The sequence below is a fragment of the Lissotriton vulgaris genome, chromosome 7, assembly GCF_964263255.1.
Source record: "Lissotriton vulgaris chromosome 7, aLisVul1.2, whole genome shotgun sequence".
Classification (NCBI taxonomy): Eukaryota; Metazoa; Chordata; class Amphibia; order Caudata; family Salamandridae; genus Lissotriton; species Lissotriton vulgaris.
Window position 1 is genome coordinate 1,666,608,226 of NC_141695.1, and position 17,287 is coordinate 1,666,625,512.

Consider the following 17,287-nt stretch of genomic DNA (forward strand, 5'->3'; position numbering starts at 1 on the left):
TCGCTATTTTCAAAACAAGCACATAAATAAAAAATGTGTCCTTTACAATACCAATAGCTCAAACTTTCCTAATGCAAGACCTATTGCATTGCTGTGCTTCTCTCCCCTGCTGCACTCTCCTGCTCTCTAGAGATGTGGCCTAACGACAAGAGCTGCCATCTAAGTCACGTAAATACAAAATATGTTGCATTCCAAATGCTATAGGTGTCACATTCGCAAAAGTTATAACTATTGGCATTGTAAATGACAAAGCCATCAATTTAGCAATTTTAAAAACCAACAAATAAATAACATATGTCATTTACAATACCAATAACTCCAACTTTTCTAATGCGAGACCTATTGCATTTCCAATGCTTGTTTATTTACCGGAGGCTCCCGTCTCGACGACGGGGAATGATTCAGGCATGTGAATCTATGAAAGACACCCCTAATACTGGATAAGGAGGCAGTACAGAAGAAGGGCAGTAAGAAAAGGTTAGGGGATTCCTAGTTTCCATCCCATTCATAGGGGCTGCACGCAATTTTACTGTTCATGGGCGGGGTGGACTCAGGGCGTGCACAAGATCACACATGGTGGCGGTACGGCGCTCAGAGCTGTGAACAAGGGATGTGCATTATTTTACTGCTTATGGACGAGCCTGCTTGGTGCATGCACCGGAGCACACATGCTAACGTGTAGATCGCTCACAGAACGGGTGACTGCTCCCGTTCACACGGGTTGCATGTTATTTTACTGATTATGGACGACATGGGCTCAGTGCGTGCACCAGAGCACACATGGCGGTGTGTGCAGTGCTCACGTCGCGGTGGACGATTGCTCCCGGTCACGCGATCTGCACGTGTATTTTATTTTTTGTGGCGAAGTGTCCTGTGCTCAGAGGGAGAGGCAGGAGAGACCCCAAGGAGCACAGCACGTCTCTGGCCTCTATACACGATGTGCGCCGTGCTGCCATTAAAGTGGATTATGAAAGCCCTTGCACCTCCCGCATGGGAAGGGTTCAGTAATAGTTTCTCGCCAGTGGAGCCTGGCGCTGTGCACAGATGGAAGAGCGTATGGGGGAGAGGTTAGGGGGCGGGAGTCTGGAGAGGAGCTATTGTCCCATTTCTCTGCAGCGGCCCTGAGACCTCCAGTCTGTCCCGTTTCTTCCCCATCCCCGTCGGCGTGGCTCTGCGCAGGAGTGGCTCTGTCAGGTTCTCTCCCACAGATGCACGGTCCTTGGTAAAGTTAGCGAGAGATGGAACACAGGCTGCTCGCTGGTTAAACTTGGTTTTCAGATGGATCTGACTTTTCTTAGTTTTAGCAGATAAAGTGTGGTCCATAAATCGCGCAGCCCACTCCTGCAGAAGGCAGGACGAGAGTAAACAAAACACGGCTTGAGGAAAAAAAAAAAAACCCCGCCCACCGAAGGCGGGTGCCTGCTCAATGCCGGACCAGATTCGGGGGCGTTCCCGAGGGCTTTTGGCTGACGTAGCGTGACGTAGCCAAAAGGGAAAAATTCTCGGGAACGCCCCTGAATCTGGTCCGAGATTGACGGACAGAGCCCTCTCCCAATGGCTAGCCTCCATTTATGGAGCTAGCCAATGGGAGGAGGGGGCGGATACCCGACCCCACAGAGAAAATCATAAGGTTTTCCTAGCACATGCGTACTTCGTACGCATTTGCTAGGCAAAACCTAAAAAGTAGTTCCAGAACCCCATCAGAAGGCGTGGGAAGAAAGGAAAGAATGGCAGAGCACATGGGTGAAGCTTATATGCGGCTTTGCTTGTCACTTCTGAGGCAAAAGGATGTTGGTGTGCTACCGGAGCGCAGGAGAAGTGCTTTAAAGATCTTGGATCCAGACCAATGCCTGGGTAATATTCACAAGGTGAGGAATCGGCAGTTAGATGAATCCATCAGAATGCTTGACCGCACTACCCAGAGAGATTCATAAGACAAAAGAAGTACTTAGTCATTGAACTGAGTGAACCAGTGTTGTTGCCCTGGGACACCAGTGGAAAACAACACTATCCTCAAAGGATTCTGCAGAGTAACTGCGGACTACCCAAGGACCCCAAGAAAATTACTCGCACAGCAGAAGCACTATTAGTGGCGTGTTGATATAAGGTAAACCACACTAGTTTGGGCACTTTCAGGTTTGTGAAAGAAATAGGCTTGGTCAGGACTCAGTTCGAGGTGGAGAACAAGGGTCCTGCTCACAAAAAAATATTGTGCTCAAATGCGGGGAGCTTAAATCACCAATACATACAACATATATGGAGAATAAAGACTTCCTTCCAGGTTGGTTGAACAATTGTTTAAGTGGACTAACATCCCTTTTTTGCTTTCTTGCATTTATTTAAGGCACATGCTGTGGTACAAAGATGGAGCAATTTTAACCCAGAAATCCTTCTTTCTAACCCATGAAAATGCACTCTAAGCAAGTCTACGACAGGACAGGGTATTTTGGATATCCAGTACCCAAGAACCATGACAGTGACGGGAAGCAAGATGAACCTCTGATGTGAGAGACTTGACTAAAAGCCTATCAGCCTTTTCTCAGAAAAACCCCAGGATGCTGCGACACTATTTGGGGACATCCTAGGACAAAAGCAACCCTCTCTGGTAGCTTATGGACTGGATCAGGTGCAAATCGGTAATGTGTAAGTGCAAGACTCAAACCTTTGGACTTAGCCATGTCCCTCCAAGAGATAACACCAAACGCATATGACCAGAGATTTCCCATTTCCAAACGGGCAGTAGAAGGCCATGGAAAGGGGGCGAAAGCCTTCTTACCACACAACTAGGCTTTGGCGACTTGGTGAGTGTGCCGGATAACATTCCCTTTTACCCAAGAGGAAAAGTAGCCATCCACTAAAAAGTCCTGGATCCTAGGCATTCTTCAGCATCTACGAAAGAAAGTTTCTCACTGACCACAAATAAATTGAGGCGCAGAAAGCACGCAAACTTACCACACCTCCATGAACTCCTGAACTTTTCTTTTGGGTTTGTTTTAGAAAAAAAATGATATCCAAAAAGGTAGACATTTAAAAATATAAACTTCATAAGTTTTTGATTTGCTAGCTTCAGGGATTGCCCGGAAATGATATGTAACTGGTACACATAACAAGCTCAATGCTGTGATAATCCCTAAAAGTGACAACATTCTTGAATTATGGGCGGCCAAGGCTAGGATCCAGGTTAGCACTAGCCTACACTCTGGCAGTACCAGCTAAAATATACCCTGCCCTTCCTGATTTTTTCTGTTCGGACATATGCATGCAATACCATTATTCTGTGGGCAATTGAAAGCATGAAATATTAGAATGCACTGCCTGGAATAATTTTTGGGATAGGGTATTAAAACAAACTGAAGGCATCTACGGGGCTGAAGGCCAACAAGTGTATCCATATCCAGGGCTAACTTCATATAAACAAGTGTAAAGGGGAACTCAGAGGCCTCTCTCTTTTGGTACCTTGTTAACAAGATTGATTATCAGAAAATGGTTTTCATTTGAACCCCTCACAGCTGTCGAGTGAGCTCATAAAATGAATATAGTTTCATAGAAGACTAAGCTGTCTTCCTAATGATTGGCTAAATCTGTAAAGTTTGATAGAATCGAAGGAAGGTGGTGAAGCATGGGGTGAGAAATGCAAACTATGGCGGTGCTTTGTTATGGAAGGATGGAGATGAGTGGAGTATTCGTTTAGGATTTCGATGCCTGCTCTGATTTGTATGTTTAGTACATTTATTGATCCCTCCTAATTTTATGGTAGATTACTATAATGTATAACGTCTAAATTATGAAGAACAAGTTACTTACCTTCGGTAACGCTTTTTCTGGTAGATACTATATCTGCCTGTGGATTCCTCACCTTGTGAATATCCCCCTTGCGTCAGCAACGCTCGGAAATTTTCTTCGTAGCACGCCGACGTGGGCGACGTCACAGGAGCACGGCATCGCGCGCGACTCCGTCTGACGTCACCGACCCCATATCAGGCCCACGCCGGCGTGATGACGTCAGTTCCGCCCTTTTTTCCGTGCCTTCGAGGCACACGGACGGACCAACGATAGCAAACATGCAAATATACAATGTACACAGTACATATAGAACTAAATCAATACAATAGTATTATAACCATATATACAGAAAGACCAGGTATAGCAGAGTGGACAACGGGGAGGCGGGTGGGTCAGTGAGGAATCCACAGGCAGATATAGTATCTACCAGAAAAAGCGTTACCGAAGGTAAGTAACTTGTTCTTCTGATAGATACATCTGCCGTGTGGATTCCTCACCTTGTGAATAGATTCCCACAGCAGTCCCCACTCCCGGAGGAGGGTGTCCACTCTGCTACACCAGGAAGTCTTGGAGGACAGAGCGCGCGAAGTGGCCATCCCTCCTCACCTCGGTATCCAAGCAGTAATGCTTCGCGAAAGTGTGGAGGGAGGCCCAAGTCGCGGCTCTGCAAATATCCTCAACAGGTACACCCCTAGGCAAAGCAGATGTTGCAGACTTTGCTCTAGTTGAATGAGCTCTAATACCCTTAGGAGGGTCCTTACCCGCAAGGGAGTAGCAGATCTTGATGCACAGGATTATCCACCTGGAAAGAGTGCGCTTGTGCACCGCTCTGCCCTTCTTGCAGCCAGCAAAGCCAACAAACAGCTGGTCGTCCATCCGGAAGTCCTTAGTCCTGTCCAGATAGAAAGACACCGCCCTCTTAGGGTCCAGGCGATGCAGCCTCTCTTCCTCCTTAGACGGGTGAGGAGGAGGATAGAAGGTAGGAAGGGTAATGGACTGCCCAAGATGGAAAGGAGTCACCACCTTAGGCAGAAAAGCAGCCCTGGTCCTAAGAACCATCCTTTCAGCATGAATGGTCAGGAATGGGGGTTTGGAACTTAGAGCTTGAAGCTCACTTACCCTCCTTGCCGAGGTGATTGCAACGAGGAAGATAGTTTTAAAAGAGAGAAGCCTCAATGGACACTTGTGCAAGGGTTCGAAGGGAGAACCCATTAAAAAGGTCAGCACAAGATTCAAATCCCAATGAGGGACAATAAAAGGAGTAGGAGGAAACATTCATGAGACCCCTCAAGAATCTCAAAACCACCGGAGATTTAAAGAGAGAAGGCTGATCCGGCAAACATAGAAACGCCGATAAGGCCGAAAGATAACCCTTGACCGTGGCCACAGCCAAACCTTGCTGTGCCAGATAAAGGGCAAATTGTAAAATATTAGACAAATGAGCCTTCAAAGGGTCAATATCCCTCTCCCTGCACCAAGAAACAAATTTTGTCCACCTATAGGAGTAAATGGACTTAGTGGTGTCACGCCTGGCAGAGAGAATGACATCCACCACCTCGTGAGGGAGAGAAAAAGAACTCAAGTTGCCCCGTTCAATCTCCAGGCATGAAGGTGTAATGTCTGGAGGTGGGGGTGTAGAACCTGCCCCTCCATCTGAGAGAGGAGGTCTGCCCTGTGAGGGAGACAGAGCGGCGGGTGAGAGGATAGGTGGAGTAGGTCCGAATACCACACCCTTCTTGGCCAATCTGGAGCAACCAATATGACTTGGGCCCGGTCTTGACGAATCTTCCTCAGAACCCGAGGAATCAAAGGTATGGGAGAAAACGCGTAAAGGAGTCGATCTCCCCAACTCAACTGAAACGCGTCCCCCAATGCTCCTTGCATCGGATACTGGAGACTGCAGAATGAAGGGCAGTGAGCATTCTCGCGAGTGGCAAATAGATCCACCCGAGGAGTCCCCCACATCTGAAAGATGTCGTGAACAACCTCCGGGTGAAGCCTCCACTCGTGGTCGGCAGAGAACTGCCGACTGAGACTGTCTGCACGCACGTTCAGAACTCCGGCCAGATGATTTGCCACCAGACAAATCTGATGGTCCTGAACCCAGGACCAGAGACGCAGAGCCTCTCTGCAGAGACACTGCGACCCTACTCCTCCCTGCTTGTTGATGTACCACATCGCAGTCGTGTTGTCCGTTAGGACCTGTACCGAACGACCGCGAAGGGAAGGGAGGAAGGCCTTGAGCGCCAAACGTATCGCCCTCAATTCCAGAAGGTTGATGTGAAACAACCTTTCTTCCGGAGACCAAAGACCTTTGACCTCCAGGTCTCCCAGATGAGCACCCCACCCGAGAGTGGATGCATCCGTTATCACTGTGGCCACTGATGGAGGCAGTTGAAAAGGCTTTCCTTGCGACAGATTGCCTTCCACGCCCCACCATGACAGATCCGCTGCAGCTTCCCTGGAGATCTTCACTGACTCCCTGAGATCTCCGTTGTGCTGATACCACTGCCTGCGGAGGCACCACTGGAGCGCCCTCATGTGCCAGCGTGCATGACTGACCAACAGAATGCAAGAAGCCATCAGACCGAGCAGGCGAAGGACCTTCAGGACTGGAACAACCGCTCCATTGTAGAATAAAGGAATCATTTCCTGAATGTCGTGAATCCTTTGAGGTGGAGGGAATGCACGACATACAGAAGTGTCCAGTACCGCACCTATGAACAGGTTGCGCTGGGAGGGCACAAGGTGAGATTTGGGTACGTTTATCGAAAAACCCAACCTGTGTAACAACTGAGTTGTCTCCTGCAGATGATGGAGCACCATCTCCGGCGACTCTGCTTTGATCAGTCAGTCGTCTAGATAAGGGAATACAGGAATCCCTGACCTTCTGAGATGCGCAGCCACCACTGCCATCACCTTGGTGAAAACTCGAGGCGCAGTAGTAAGTCCAAACGGGAGGACCGCAAACTGGTAGTGCTGCGATCCCACCGTAAAACGGAGATACTTCCTGTGCGACTTCAGGATTGGGATGTGAAAATACGCATCCTGCAAGTCGATCGACACCATCCAGTCTTCTTCCATCAGCGCCAGAAGAACCTGAGCAAGGGTGAGCATTTTGAACTTCTCCTGTTTGAGATAGAGGTTCAAAATCCTGAGATCCAGGATCGGCCGAAGCCTGCCATCCTTCTTGGGAATCAAGAAATACCGGGAGTAGCACCCTTGACCCCTCTCCTGCTCTGGAACCACCTCTATTGCACCCTTTCGAAACAGTGCCAGGACTTCCTCCTGCAGGAGAAGCAGGTGGTCCTCTGAACAATAACCTTGGCAAGGAGGGTAATTGGGAGGGAACTCCTGAAAAGGAAGTGCATACCCATTCTCTACGAGATTGAGAACCCAAAGATCTGATGTAACCGATTCCCAATCTCGTAGAAAGTGAGTAAGCCGACCCCCTACTGGCCCTACATGATCCAGAATGGTGGATCTAGGGCTGCTTTGCTGATGCGGGTGGGGGTTGGGCATTATTGGAGGAAGAAGAGACTTGACGTCCACGTCCACGACCCCTCTGTCTACCTCTATAGGACCTATATAGAGGGTTTTGCTGCTGCAGCTGTTGTTGTTGGCCCTGCTTGAAGGGACGAAAAGAAGATTTACCAAATCCCTTGAATTTTCTAGTCGTCGACCCTCTCATCTGCAGACCTAAAGATCTTGCAGTGGCACGGCTGTCCTTAAACCTCTCCAAGGCCACATCAGCCTTCTTACCAAAAAGGCCAGTTCCTTCAAAGGGTAAGTCCAGCAATGTAGACTGCACATCCGCTGAGAAATCAGATGACTTTAACCATGCGGCTCTCCTGGTCGCAATGGATGAGCCCATAATTCTAGCAACAGAATCAACAGTGTCCATGCCGCTTTGAATGACCATGCGGGCCGCAGCCTGAGTGTCAGAGATCACCTCATTAAAGTTTTTCTTATCCTCCTCAGGAAGTTTTGATGACAATTGCTTCACTGAGTCCATCAGCGCGTGCACATATCTACCTAAAAGGCAAGTAGCATTTGATGACTTAAGAGCCATGCTCCCAGAAGAGAAAGTCTTCTTCGCAGACTGATCTAATTTCTTAGACTCTTTGTCAGCTGGCACTTGAGGGAAAGAGCCTGCAGCCCTATTAGAGCAAGCCGCCTGAACCACAAGACTTTCCGGAGATGGATGCGTAGAAAGAAATGCAGGGTCATCAGGAGCCACCCTATAGCGCCTTGCAATAACCCTTGAAACTGCAGGAGCAGACAACGGCCTCTTCCAAATCTCCTTAATTGGATCCGTCAAGGCATCAGTAAATGGCAGTGTAGGCTCCACAATCGAAGAAGGAGAATGCAAGACTTCTGTGAGGATGTTGGGCTTGTACTCCACTGTGGGCAGCTTTAAGCTAAGAAGGTCAGCAGCCTTCCTAATAACCACGTGATAGGGTGCCACGTCCCTTGATGGTGCATCAGAAGTCGAAGGCAGACCCCACTCGGGAGAGAGTTCCAGACCACTAGCATCCCGAAGCTCATCGAAATCATCATCATGATCAGGAAGCTCGCCTTCTTCCACATCAGAACTTTCATCATCCTTTTGTTCGAGAAGACGCTGAGCTCTTCGCATCGACCACTCCAAACGAATCGAAGTCGACGGATCCGGTAACGACTCCGACGGAGCCGGTTCCGACGTCGATCGAGGAGCCGGAGCAGGAGGACGAGAGTCATGAACAGGCGTGGTACCTCGATCTAGACTGCGAGGTCGATCCGGAGTCGGCGAAGCCGCATGCGGAGTCGAAGACCTCGGTGGAGCCGTACCGAGCCATGGTGAAAGAGGCGCCGGCAAGAAAGGCATAAATGGAGCAGGGGCGTACGACTGAGGAATACCCAGATTGTACGATAATGGACCCATGGGGCCACCAGGCGCTCCAGTGGGGTACATTGCCCTGGAATAAACTCCAAACATCGCATTGAGAAAATGCGAGGGATCCTGTCCAGGACCAGGAAAGGAAGGGTACGGACCTACCGGATGTTGCAATGGAGGCCGCCCCGAGACATCCTCACCCTGACCTTCTGGGTTCACAGGAGTCTCCGCTGAAGCCGGTTCTTGAGGAGTCACCTCTTCCTCTTCTTCATGCTCCGAGGAAACCGGCTCCGGGTCCGGCTCCGGAGAACCATCTCTTGACAAAGCAGGCGAAGGAGAGACAAAGTCTTTACGATGTTTGTGAGACCTTCTCTTCGAGTCAGAGGATTCCTTCTCCGAATGATGTTTCGAACTGTGCTTCCTCCTCTTATGCTTTCTCCTCGAGGAGCTCGAAGCATGTCCGGAAGCCGACTTAGATCTAGACCTAGATCTTTCTCTGGACTTCGACTTCGCTTTAGACCTCGACTCCTCACCAGACCTCGAACCCGCTCTGGATCTCGACGCCGATCCCGACTTCGACCGAGACCTTTGCTTCGACTTCGATCTTCGTGACGTCGATCTCGAATGCCGTCCAGAGTCCTGTTTCACTTTCGCCAAAAGCAATTTTGCTTCACGCTCTCGAAGCGCCTTTGGATTCATCTTAAAACAGGAATCGCAGTTCTTGACGTCGTGACTCGATCCAAGACACCACAAACAATCCTTATGTGGGTCAGTGATGGACATCATGCGGGCACAAGACCTACATGGCTTAAAGCCGGTTTTCCTCGACGACATCTCCGGAGAAGAACCAAGTCGTAAGAGAGAAACAGTGACAAATATCAAACAGAAAGATACTAGGTATCGCTGAAGATCCCGAAAACCGTTAGCGTCGGAGACGCGGAAAAAAGGGAACTGACGTCATCACGCCGGCGTGGGCCTGATATGGGGTCGGTGACGTCAGACGGAGTCGCGCGCGATGCCGTGCTCCTGTGACGTCGCCCACGTCGGCGTGCTACGAAGAAAATTTCCGAACGTTGCTGACGCAAGGGGGATATTCACAAGGTGAGGAATCCACACGGCAGATGTATCTATCAGAATCGGTTTGTATGCTTTGCTCTACAAACATTAACCTGCTGTAGAAATGTGTTGGTTTTAACTGGAATGGGTGGTTAAATAAACCAGAGATGCCTACATATTTCTAATGAAAGAAAAGGGTAATTAATAAAAACAAAATAAAACAATTTCAGATTCCTAAACACTTCACACAGACCTCATGTTGGCTTGACGACCATAGTAAAGACATATGGTGCAACAGAAGCAAGACGTTTCCATGAATGGAGACAGCAGAACAAAACAGTAGAGTGCTAAAATGAAATGTAAAGACGACAAACTGCTTCTCGTCTTATAGGTGGTTTGGGGAAAATCAGGAAATGCGTGTTGCATTTGGTGATGGATTGGTAAAGAGAGAGATGTGTTTAAATTCTGGGGGTGTTTACGTAGGAGGGCTTCTAAACTAAAAGTGACAGTATTTTTTTTAAAGTTTTCCGATAGTGCCCGTCACAGCAACTTCTAAGAGGTTGGGAAAGCAGCCAGAGTGAGAAGAAGGTCATTTACCTATACATTAGGCTGCTTTTACATGAGGTATTTAATGGATTTTATGAAAGCCCACTTAATTTTCCTTCTCCAGCATGGACTTTTCATTAATATCAGAAACTGTGCAGAAGCGCAAACTGATACCCCACCATCAACAGGAGGTGGTTAAGCAAGAAGAAAAGGAAAAGCAGTCAGACAACTGACCAACCTGGGTCTAGGTTTCTGGTGTCGGAATCCAATTAATTGAGTCAGATACATGCATCTTCTTGTGGCTGTTCTACACATTTCGCAAACTAACAATTCCTCAAGAGATCAGTAGTCCAGATCTTACCTCTTATGAATGGGGTCTTTCAACCCACCTGGTAGCGGGTGGTTCGTGATCTAATAGCATGCAGTGAAGCATTCATTATTAGTCTGGCTATGGACACCAGTGACAATACAGCACAGAACAGTATTTATAGCACAGAAGCAGATTTTATTTACAACAGACACATATTACAGCAATAAAAAAAAAATTCGGAAACTAGAGCCAAAAAACAGTCCAGCCAAGTCTCTTCAGAAATAAACAAACATTTCAAATATTTCTATCCAGGTCAAATATGCTGCAGATTCCAGTGGAAAAAAATCTGTATTCTGTGCTCCATATGTCCCCAAAGATGCCTTTTACTTTGGCTCGGAGGCAACCTTAAAAAAGGGCAAAAAAACATCCAGTGCGGAGAAACCGTTATTTGCATTAATTTCAATTGCTTTTCAAAGAAGGGGATGCTTCAGACTGAAGTACACAAAGTCAAACAAACGGAGAATTCACAACCGATGACAAAACTTCCTTGGGAGGGACGTTGAGCGACAGGACATCTATATTTCACCTCCACATCGAAGCACTACCACTTTGCCCTACTACCACATGTGGTGGGGTAGCTCTTGCCTTCAATGCCAGGGAAGTGTTCCAATACCAACCACTGATACAGCTACGGTAAGATGATCAAACTTCATAACTTTGCACTCTTATCCACAGAGGGGTCTGAACAGCACTTCTTCAGATTCTCTCACCGAAACCATCTCACCTCACAGTGATATGTGTAAAAGGAAGGGCTGCTCAAGTTGGTAATTATGCGCTTTTCTGCACAGCCTAGGGTTTAGATACTATCTGTTAACTCTTATTCTAGATTTTGGGTGGCATTGCCCCTATGTTCAGCACACAACAAAGTTCATATGGAGTAACTGCTGTTATTATCCTGGTAAAATTGTTCAAGTTGTGAATCTCAACCACACAGCCAATTATGTTTTTCAACACTATTCCTTCATAATGTCCCGTTACAAATGTCTAGGTGATAAATCTCTTCATCCTTCATTAGAGATGCATGCTCAAAATGAGACAGAGGAAAACATAGGGATACTGAAGGTCCCACATGCCTGAAGTTACAAAGTCAATTTTCCAAATACCATGCCCATCCAATGTGAATGCAGTCAAGGTAGCAGCTACGCCAGGGCAGATATGTAGAGAGGTCTCACTTCTTCAGATCCAAAGCGACTGAACGCAACTAACGCTGTCAACATTTGGACTACATTTACAACCTGCCCAATTTTCTGTCCTTCACCAACTCCCCTTCACACACACACTTTACATATTCAACAATTTAGGCTGAAAGACCACTACACGTTTCTGCACAAAATGCACTCCAGAATACCCAAAGCCATACATTCATGTGCAGTTCAAATAAGCACCAAGATCAGCCTGTCACCGGCAGAAAATGAACTAGACTCCCAAATTTACCCTTGGCACCTGTGACAGAGAATACCCACCCCTCTCAAGGTGATCATGGCACAAAGAGGGCATATATTTACAAAGCCCTGACTTTTCACTGCAAGTCTACTGTAAGCATGTAAACCTACTGCCAAGGCAGGATGCAAAGTGATAGGGACAATGAAATAAGGAGACTGGGGTGACCCCTAAGAGATAAAAGCTGCACAACATATGCTTCTCACAATATTTTTTACTGGTTCTGTCTGCAGACAACCACTGCAGAAATAGGCCAAGATCCAAGACTCGCTGTGTGCATGGAGAGGGAAAGTGTACAGCAGCATCAAGAAACCACATGAAGCAATCCCTTTGCCTTTCACACCCAATCAATTAAAAAAAGATTAATTACCAAAAATAACTTTACAGAGGAGGGCCCTCATTAAAAACCACTCCGAAACTGGAATATAAAGTTAAAATGCATTGATATACCACCATGTCCCGCCCCGAAAATCCATGGGTACTGCCCCGAAAAGTTCATTCCCACCAAGAGTGACCCTGTTGAGTTCCAGGCCATAGGTGGTGTGCCATGGATGACATTTGTTCCTTAAAAAGCGGAAACACCAGTGTCCGAGGTCGAGTCTCACACACACAGTTGACCTCAATCAGTCTATTTTCACAGCAGCATAGATCTTCCGGATGAACATGTATGCTGCGTAGAAGCCAATGGTACCAGTGAGAAGCCAGAAGGACAGGACCATCAGAGTAGTATATCCAAAGTATAGGAGCGAGGGTATAAATTCCACAATATCCAACTATAAGACAAAAGACAAAGACGTTTTCTTAGTATTACGAACAAAATACAATGTACTATATACTGGAAAGAACAGTTCTGCACCATCACCGCCTCCTAAACCAATATGGTAGAGGTTTGCAAAATCCCTCCAACTCAATGGAAGGAGAACAAACACCAATTTTATGATGAAGGTTCACTGCTAAGGTTTTGGAATATTATAGTTCCTAGTTAATGGAATACCCATTCTAGCAGCTGGCATACATTATACATATGACCTCTGATGTCCAATCCACAGCTCTTATAACTGGCCATGGTCATGTCAGTCTTTTTCACCCTCATCTCTTTGTAATCATACAGCCTTTCAAACACACAATACCAGTTGCTCAGGCCTGGAGATAGAAAGTATGAGATAACTTGAACTGTTGAAGTGAGATCTGGGATGTAATTACACCTCATGCTACCTGGGCTGCTGAGACTTTCATATATTACCTTATTTACAAAGTAGAAGACAGCATAGATTAGGACGTAGAAAGCGGATCCTCCAGATACTAGGAATGTCCGCCACCACCAGCGATAATCCTAGGAGCATAGAAAGATGAATAAACATGAAATAAAGAAAACCAAGCAAATACTCTAATTTCATTTCGAATATAGTTGTAGACCCATCTACAGATCCAAGAGCACAGTATCAATACATCACTAGTCGTACAGTATTTGATTTGTCAACCCATCAACACTACCAATTTCGACACATCTACCAAGCAATCAAACAGCAAAGCACTGCCCAACAATCCCACATCAGGGCAAGTACCCCACTAATGGTACAGCACAAACAACCAATCTATTTGCACTCTAAGCATTCCAATGCTATAGTACAGGACACCCACTACCGATCCCACAGAACACATTCACAAACCCTGCAGCAAGGAAAACCCACCAAACCCATGGACAGAACACTCCCCACCGACTGCACAGCAATGACAAAATGCACTGATACATGCCAAGATGGCCTCACTAGCTCTTCCTTACCTCGGCACACAGCTGAAAGTAGACCATGACTATACTGATCTGAGAACATGATACCACAAGGATTATAAAGACCAGGAAAAGAAAGCCGAAGAGGTAGTAGAACTGATTTTCCCAGATAGCCTGAAAAACAGAACACAAGTTAGATATTTAACATCTGAAAATAGCACTCTGTCAAAATAGCTTGCACATAGGAACACTCAAAGCACACTCCCAGCAATAGATTGCCTCATTGCCCAAAGCACACACTGCTCTAGCTCTCTGGCGTGCCACGGCAACACACAATCTGTAATGCCTAGTCACACATGCCAACATCAAAACGGAGTAGGTCATTGCACCATAAAAAAAAAAGTCTCAAATACACCACATCCAAAAGCACAGGCTGCTACAGTTGCTAATACAATTACACAGCCTGTCAAAAGACTTTACACAGAGCACTTACAAAAATAATCAAAGTTAAAGCCAACGTCTGATAGAATTTGCACAAGGACCCTGGCTGAAGGGGTGAGAGTAGGGTAGGGCATTATTTTGGAGGGATGAAATGATTCTGTGGAAATGTTATGAACCCATGTCACCCAGACCTCGGGTAGAAGGATTACTAGCTGAAGCCTACATATAATATTATAACTTGTAATTGTATGTAATACACTTCAAACTACCCTTCTTTCTGCCATTTATGGGTGCTAACATATAAAACTGGACTTTTGTTAACCTTCTAACAATAAAAGAGCAAGTTGGAAATGAAAGGAGTAAGACATGTGACATTTGATTAGGCAATTTTTTTTTTTTAGACTAGCACTCACACCATTGAGCTACATTACTCAGTAATAGCCGGTCTTGGTTGACGAGCTTGCGTTAAACTGTAGCCAATTGCAAAAGTAGATAAATCGACTGCCAGGCTTTAAGTATCAAACTAGGATTGAATGCTAGCTTGACACGTTCCAACCAACTTCAATGTCAATCCAAGGGACTTAGAGGCAAGTGCAGCAGCAAGCAGGTTTTAAAAGCAACTCCAGAAAGTGTGCGACTAAGTTTAATGCTGACGTTTGAGAGGACAAGCCAAAAGGTGCTGCCAGTCTGCAACAAATTTGCTACCTACACTGAAAATGAAGAACAGCTCAATGAACATGGCTCCAAACGGCAATATTCCGGCCATAAGGATCCTGTGGAGATGAATAAACACAAGGTGAAGAGACCATGACAAAAACACTACTCGCACCCCAAGATGGTTATTGGATAGCACAATAAACAGCTTCTAGATAATGAACCAGATGCAACAGTTTTACATGAAGGGCAGAGTGAGAATTAATCTGCCTAGGATCTTACATACATATTCAATGGGAAGTTGAGATATGATTCCACATACTGTAGAACACGGAGACAGAATTTCTATATCACATGACTACAAACAGCAGCGAAGAATGGCTCAGCGTCTCACTAAACCAGTGGTACAGAATGAAACCATCTCTTACAGTATTAGCCCTTGTCATATGATACCTTCTAAAACATTCATACCAGTCGAATAGCTGAATGACTCCTTAGCAGGTACACATGAGAATTAATTAACCCATGAAGTGGATGCTACAAGGAGATTTTAGAGAGGGCACGTGAGCTTAGGACCAGTTTTGCAAACGAGGACCCAGAAGACGGTTCAACATTCCCAATGAACATAAACCCCAGCGAGTGTACAAACAAATGTTAGCATTCCCGATGGCCAACAATGCATTTTAGACACCAATATAAAAAACTCTTGGCTGACTCCTATGGCCCGAAAACCAGGCAGGTATTACCCCGGATGACTTCCTTCCATTGGGATTGCTAACATTTACTTAACAGTAATTTTAGCATTTCCTAAGTGGCATTATTATTCCCAACAATGTTGGAAAACCTACCCTACAAATCTCTTCATGTACCACCTCTGTTCTGGAATCTGCCGAGGGATCTGGTTGGTCCGCACAGGGTTATCGTAGGGCTGCTTACGAAATCCAAAGTAATAGCCAAGATACACCAGAGGCAGAGAGATTCCAAACCACATGCACAACAGGGCAGCCATTGTGGGAAAAGGAACCTGCCAGCAAAAAAAGAACAAGTCAGTCTCATCATCTGTACATAAAGCTTAGCCAATAACGCCCCAAGTTACCCGCCCAGTTAGCAATGGCAAAGTCTTAGGGGGTTATTATGATGGCCATCGTATTGGGATTTGGTCCGCACGACAACTAGTCGGTGGTCCCACCTGCCAGATTTTGATGCGACTGCCATGTAGGCGGTCGGAAACATCTCTTTTTCAATTGCAGCTTGTGCTGCGACCCAAAAAAGGGCCACAACACATGCCGCAGTTGAAAAAGGGATGTTTTTAAAGATCCATACACTGTGAGCCAGGCACCATGTGGTGTCTGGCACACAGGGTATGCGTGTTTGGGGTGGCACCACATGTGCCCTCCTGGCCCCATATCGGAGGCCTACGGGTGACAGTGGCCCTGCTAGGGGCCTCCACATTCCATTTCTGTCTGCCTTTACATGGTGGTGGGACCGCCATGTAAAGGCTGAGGGAAATGGACATCAGAATCCCTAAGGCAACACATCCATTCTATGGATTAGTATAAGACTGCTGCCCTCATGTGCTCCTTCAGCCTGTCGGAGGTGGCAGCGTTCTTTACCCTGCCCAAATTACCGTGTCGTTCTGCCTGACATCCAAATGAGGCCCTTAGTGTGCTGCTTGTGTTAGTGGTCCATGACACCCGTTAACTCCCAGTGTATAAAGTTTCTACCCGAGCACAATTCCTCCTTCTCTATTCATATAGTCTGTAAAATGGAGCACTCCTGTTGTATTTAGTATTAAGCTTGGACTAAAGCAGGATTCTAGTCATCCACCTGTATTCAGGACCAATGCTATCTTTCTGTATGCCGTCTTACTACATCCATGGCTACTTTCATGGAAATGTCATTTTCTGCTCACTCAAGAGTACGGATTATAGTGTTCATCCAGTAAAGATTGTGTGGGAAAGCGTAATATCTTTGCATTAAGGATGCCATGCAACAAACTTATAGGTTCCCTGTATCCCCAATGAGTACTTACCGCTCCAGAAGAATGCTTTCCCCAGATAAAGCAGTTAAGGATAAAACAGATTCCAAACACAACACCTGGGTACAGCATGGCAGTCTGAAAGAAAATAAAGAAAGAGACACTAACTAGTCATGAGTAACCTCAAACTCTAACACCCCAGATGTTTCATTGCCAAATGCACAGCATTGTGTGCAGCAACTTAATCCTCTCCAGTACCCACTTCATGATGAGCCAATAATGCAGGCAGGGAAAATATTTGCATAACATAATAATGGTCACAGCTATGGTATTTCTAGCCTCCAAAACTCTATGCTTTCTACATGTCCCAAGAGAACAAAATGTACAAAGTTCAACATACAACTCATTGAACAT

The 17,287-nt window shown here is 46.3% G+C and overlaps 1 protein-coding gene across 1 annotated transcript in view; it reads right to left on the minus strand.

Annotated features, from left to right (window-relative positions):
- Window positions 1–10,745: 10,745 nt before the first annotated feature.
- Window positions 10,746–17,287, minus strand: part of TM9SF4 (transmembrane 9 superfamily member 4) — a 124,088-nt gene continuing 117,546 nt past the window's right edge. The window contains exons 13-18 of the mRNA XM_086932675.1: window positions 16,928–17,011; window positions 15,744–15,919; window positions 14,951–15,014; window positions 13,855–13,974; window positions 13,315–13,404; window positions 10,746–12,844 (exon numbers count right to left, since the gene is read on the minus strand). Coding sequence (XP_086788801.1) covers window positions 12,695–12,844; window positions 13,315–13,404; window positions 13,855–13,974; window positions 14,951–15,014; window positions 15,744–15,919; window positions 16,928–17,011 — 684 coding nt within the window. The 3' untranslated portion in view covers window positions 10,746–12,694. The remainder of the gene's footprint in view (window positions 12,845–13,314; window positions 13,405–13,854; window positions 13,975–14,950; window positions 15,015–15,743; window positions 15,920–16,927; window positions 17,012–17,287) is intronic.